At 35.4% G+C, this 6,312-nt stretch overlaps 1 protein-coding gene across 1 annotated transcript in view; it reads left to right on the top strand.

The window, feature by feature from the left end:
• The first annotated feature begins 2,892 nt into the window (after window positions 1–2,892).
• LOC126267564 (methyl farnesoate epoxidase-like) overlaps window positions 2,893–6,312 on the top strand; it is a 137,292-nt gene continuing 133,872 nt past the window's right edge. The window contains exon 1 of the mRNA XM_049972870.1: window positions 2,893–3,005. Coding sequence (XP_049828827.1) covers window positions 2,921–3,005 — 85 coding nt within the window. The 5' untranslated portion in view covers window positions 2,893–2,920. The remainder of the gene's footprint in view (window positions 3,006–6,312) is intronic.

Raw genomic sequence — 6,312 nt, 5'->3', positions numbered from 1 at the left:
GTTGTTGTACAATATTTATAAAAATTTGAAAACCAACCATGCTAAATTAGCCTATGTTAGATCTAGGAATTAATACAAAAAAGCAATTGTGGAAGCCACACAAGCACACAATCTCAGAAGTATTGAGAAATCCACCAATAAGTGCAAAGCAGCATGGACACTAATAAATACTGTCACCAAAGATAAAAGAAGTGACAAAATTAGTATCTCTCCCCAGGAATTTAATGACTTTTTTTATTAAATCAGTTGAGGAAGTAGGAAGTGCTATAATTAAACCTGAAATCAGTTCATCACAGTTACTGTCAAAATATATTGCTAGGTCATCAATAAACACAAGTACCTTCAATTTTTCTGAGGTCTCACCAGGTTTGTGAATCACTTAATTGGTAAGGCGGGTACCAGGTTGAGATTCATTGGGAGGGTCCTTAGAAAATGTAGTCCATCAACAAAGGAGGTGGCTTACAAAACACTTGTTCGACCTATAGTTGAGTATTGCTCATCAGTGTGGGATCCATACCAGATCGAGTTGATGGAGGAGATAGAGAAGATCCAAAGAAGAGCAGCGCATTTCATCACAGGGTTATTTGGTAACCGTGATAGTGTTACGGAGATGTTTAACAAACTCAAGTGGCAGACTCTGCAAGAGAGGCGCTCTGCATCGCGGTGTAGCTTGCTCGCCAGGTTTTAAGAGGGTGCGTTTCTGGATGAGGTATCAAATATATTGCTTCCCCCTACTTACACCTCCCTAGGAGATCATGAATGTAAAATTAGAGAGATTAGAGCACACACGGAGGCTTTCAGACAGTCGTTCTTCCCGCGAACCATACGCGACTGGAACAGGAAAGGGAGGTAATGACAGTGGCACATAAAGTGCCCTCTGCCACACACCGTTGGGTGGCTTGCGGAGTATAAATGTAGATGTCGATAAATGTAGAAGAGCAGGTGTGGGGGGAGGGGGAGGAGGGGAGTTGTTTCAGGATAGCAGAGACTGAGAGAATAAAGATCATAGAATTAAAGGGTGTACTGCAAGGACAATTGCTATCTACACAAATGAGAGAAACTGGTATTTGGGGCAAAGTGGTGGTGTCCATATTCCATGGTCTGTAAAGCAGACACTCGTGTTGACAGTGCTGGGCCCAAGGAAGTATGGGTGGCAATATTTACACAAAAAGCTGAATAGAAGTTGTATGATTATTCATAGGAAATTTTGTCCCAACATTATTTCATGAGAAATTTGAGATTCAGACTCTCACAGAGGCTTCATGGCAATATTTATTCCTGCAAACCATTTGTGACTGGAGTAGGAAAGAAGGGAAGTGACAGTGGCACACAAAATATCTCTACTACAAAATGCAAGGTGGCTTGCAGAGTACAGATGTAGATATATTTAGAATTCTCACCAAATTTTTATGGTGTGTTTATATCAAAGTCAAAATAGTCCCATACTCTGGGACTTTGAATGTAGGGGAGCAGATCTAGCAACATTGTATCACTGTCAAGGCAATGTCATAGCAGATGTGGCTTGCCATTGCCTTCCTCCAAGCTGCTATGAATTGTCAAGTGTGTATCTGTGTCATATGCATGACTGCAATGAGTGATTGTACAGTGTCGTGTTGGAGTACTGTTGTGGATGAAGAGAAGGGGAGGGTGGAACCCACTGCTGTTACATAGCCTATTCCTATCAAACAGCACCAAGGGAGTCATCAAGCATAACGTCCCCATCCAATGGACGGATTGCCAACAATAGCATCACATGCCGTCACTTCGTGCGATGCTATTGAGAGGTTTGGAATCTAATCCAGCGCACTGGTGCAAAGACCAGACACCAGAAACTTTACACACCATTATCTGTCCTCCTCTTGCTAGCCAAATATTAGTGGTGAAAATTTTCCATCACCAGGATTCAAACCGGGTTATCTCTGAGTCAAGCACCATCTAAGAGGCAGGCAATAGCAATCTCAGTTACAGACTTGGGTGAATGTTTATATGCAAACATTAAATATTTTCTTTCAGAGCAGTGCCCCAGAGTAATTTTTGTTTGTTATGAGGAAAACAGAAATATTTAGGCATTGTTTGCTTCTGATCAAGAAATGTGCCTCGTCCTGGAGACAACACTCAGTTATCAAGAAGCTGCAAAAAATATTCTGTCCTTACTCATACTTGGAAAAATACTTTAGTTTTACAACAAGACTAAAAGTTAATACCAGTTAACTACATTAGTAAGGAAAGTAAGAATTTCAGATAGTTTTTTGTTCATTTTCTGGTACTTATTGAAATTATTCATGATATCAGAGACTTGGAAAAACTTGAAGATGAATGAATAAATAATTTTTATATGTTTGGCTTGTCATATTAGAAAAAATGAATACATACTAAAAATATCCATGTTAAATGGCACAAATATTATACAAAGATATGCTGAAACTAGACATGTAATTATAAACATTTTGATAAACAAATATTATGGAACCAGTCATGTATTATAATTATTTATTATTTGACCCATCAGTTACTCTGTAATACAAAGATACCATTCACTATCAGATAACACAGTTCCTTTAAAAATGTGTCTTAGAATGTCACAGTATGTGACAGGTTGCTTGCTAACTACTTCAAAAGAAATCTGTATAGAGGAGGCACTTATTTTTAATAATTCATGGACTGTCTTATCTACTGAATTACAAATAGTTACCCCTGCATTCATGAAACTCTGATGACCTTTAAGATATGGGGTCATTTGCAAATGCTTTTCTGTTTACAGAAGAGTTCTGACAAGAATACTTACTACATATTTCCACATGACAGATATAACAAGTCAACTCAAAGAACAGTGTGTTTTTCATTACACCTCACTTGTGGGGACCTCTTATATGTTTGTTCACTCACGAAACTAATTCAGTTCTGTTCAGAAGGAGCAGCAATGTACATAATTTACTTGGGGATAGTTATTGCATTAGCAGTTTTAATATATTTTGATACCTTCAAACCACACAGATTTCCACCAGGTATACTTTTTCACTTGTCTTCACATTGTTTTGTAGTTGATATGTGATGTGTTTCTTTTAGACAGATACAAATGTTCATTTTAGCAGAGATATGCCCAGATATAACTTTTATGAGCTGTTATATGAGTTAGTTTGTACTGTATAGAAAACTAATATTAAATATGTGTAACATAATTGATGCCCTGCCTCAGTAAACTGTGATCGCAGTTGTTATAGTGAACAAAAACAACTGTTTGGAACACTATTTCTTTTAATATGATAATAATGACCAGTTTTGATCTGACTAGTGGATCATCTTTAGATCTGGTATGCGAAGTGTAGTTTGTCAGCAGTGATAAGAGTCCTTCTTACAAACCTTGCAGCACCAGATCTAAAGATGGTCAGCTGGTCCAATTGAAATTGGTTATCCTTAATAAAAGAAATAGTGATCCAGGTGGTGTTTCTCATTCATTATAAATACTTGTGAGTCACACGATTACATTTTACAATCACATCTCACAATTATAGTGATCTCATTATTTAGAATTCTCTCCATATATCTAGTAGTAGTAGTAGTAGTAGTAGTAGTTTTATTCATCCGTAGATCTCTTTTTACAAGGATATAGGACATGTCAAAGTATTTACAAGCTTAGATCAATTTACAATAAGCTAATTCATATACACATATATTTACAGACTTCTAGTTAGAGACAATCATTAGATTTTACTCCTGGTATACAATAATTTATTTACAAATAACTCATTAAATAATGTAATGCCACACTATTCACTCATATTTCACTATCAGTCACTGCACACACTATACACACATTGTTTCATAACACTTCACTCACTACATACACACACACACACACACACACACACACACACACACAGGTGATCCTTGGGCCATTTTCTGTACTGCAAGTTCCCATTTGCTATCCTGAAAAACTGAGTCAGCATCCCTTCATAATGAGTGAGATGTTGAGCTCAGAAAGAGAAAGAGGTGTTAGTATTGTGCTATGCATGGCTTGAGGGGAGAGTGTCTCTAGAAAGGAAAAAAGAAGAAAAATAATAAAGTGAAGGTGTTATGTGGAATATTGGATGTTTTATAATCATTATTATTATTATTATTATTTGTTTGTATAACATTTTTTTTATCAAACCCCTACTCTGCTTTATCTAAGTAATCCTTCAATGTATAGAATGTATTGCATAACAGGTACTTTTTAGCTGCCTTCTTAAATAAGTGTATTTTTGAAATTTCTTTAATCTCTTTTGGTAATTTATTGTACAGTTTTATTCCTTGGTAGAAAATGCTGTTTTGAGTTTTATGTTTATTTTTTCTTGGTAAATGTAGGTTGAGTCTATCTCTTGTTGCATGGTCATGGACAGAGCTGTTTGTGCAGTATTTGCCAATGTTACTTTTGATGTGTACAACTGACTGGTAAATGTGTTCACATGGAGCAGTTAAAATTCCCAGTGTTTTGAACAGATCTTTACAATGAGCTCGACTACTATTTCTGGTTATTATTCTTATGGCTCTTTTCTGGAGTTTGAAAATTGTGTTCATATTTTGTGGATTTGTTCCCCAAAAAAGAATGCCATAGCTAAGAATTGAGTGTACATATGAATAATATGTAACTAAAAGACGCTGCATGTTACACACAGATGATAGAATTCTAAGGGCGTAACATGCTGATGACATTCTGTTTGCAAGTACCTTTGTGTGTTCGCACCACTTCAGCTGAGAGTCAATATTCATTCCTAGAAATTTTGCATTTGTTACACAGTCTATAGAGGTGCCATCTACATTTAATTTAACATTGTCATTTTTCCTCTTCAAACTGAAGTTCATGGCATTAGTTTTCTTTATGTTTAATGTCAATTTGTTGCTTATTGACCAATCGTAAACTTCCTTGAGAGTTTCATTTGCTTTCTCGGTAAGGAGTTCTCTTGTTCTCTCAGTGACTATAATATTGCTGTCATCAGCGAAGAGAATTTTCTCACCATGAGTAACACTACTGGGAAAGTCATTGATGTATATCAGGAATAGTATTGGGCCTAATATGCTACCTTGTGGAACCCCTATATTAATATGTTTTGGTTCTGATAAGTATTTTACTAAATGTTTAGATCTATTTAAAGTATGTGTTATCTCTACTCTTTGTACCCTATCTGTTAGGTATGATCGAAACCAGTCATTAGCTACCCCTCTTATTCCTAATGCTTCTAATTTATTTAATAGAATCTTGTGGTCGACTGTATCAAAAGCCTTAGAAAGATCCAAAAATATGCCTGTGACACACTCATCTTTATCAAGAGCATTAAGTACAACTTTTGTGAATTCTACTATGGCTGACTCCGTATTTTTGCCACTTCGAAAACCAAACTGTGATTTGCTTAAAAGATTGTATTTATTCAGATAATTCATTAATCTGTCTTTCATAATTGCTTCTATTATTTTTGAGAATGCTGACAGCAGGGAAATGGGCCGGTAATTTTCTATGTCTTCTGCATTACCTTTCTTAAGCAAAGGTACAACTCTTGCCTGTTTTAGCTGCTCTGGAAATGTCCCTGATGTGAAGGATTCATTTATTATATTTGTTAATGGGCCTACAATTAAATTAAATATGGGAGCTGTTACATAGAACATTAGCAGCATTAATATATTATTAGTTGACATATTATTTAAAACAAGTGGTTAGTGAAATAACTTTTGGAAAATTTTGTATTGTTAGCCATATCAATATTGGAAGATAATCCTTGAGAAATTTCAATTTCAATTTCAGATCACCAAAATGGTTTCAATTTCTTAACAAGTCGTTATACAGTCTGTTTAAAAATGAAGAAAAAAGAGAATAGTAAAATGCTAGGAAACAAAATTACATAATCAAATTAATCCCTATACACCTGAATATACCACATAGTAACTGTACAAAGTACAGCTTAACAGCCCAAGAGAAATGTTTGCAATGTAAATACATCTCTGCTCTGGTTGTTGGAACTGAAGGCTACAGTTAACTATGTCGAAGTAGAAAGATGGGCACTTTTAAATTGCAAGTATCAGATTAAAATATTAACAAAATAAAGTTATTTTGTCTGAAGTGAGGCATAAGTACATAATAAAAAATTTTTTACTCAGGTTTTACTTCCTGCATGTGAGAAATGCAAGCCATTGTGGAGTGCATGGCAGATGGTATGTCTCATTGTACCAGTTATTAAGGTTTCTTCCTGTTCCACCAATATATAGGGCACAACAAGAATGATTGTTTGAATGCTTCTGTGTGTAAAGTAATTATTCTAATCTTATTCTCACAATCCCTAT

This window comes from Schistocerca gregaria, chromosome 1 (assembly GCF_023897955.1).
Source record: "Schistocerca gregaria isolate iqSchGreg1 chromosome 1, iqSchGreg1.2, whole genome shotgun sequence".
NCBI classification, from domain to species: Eukaryota; Metazoa; Arthropoda; class Insecta; order Orthoptera; family Acrididae; genus Schistocerca; species Schistocerca gregaria.
Note: the sequence above shows the minus strand (reverse complement) of the source record. Positions and strands in the feature narration are given on the sequence as shown.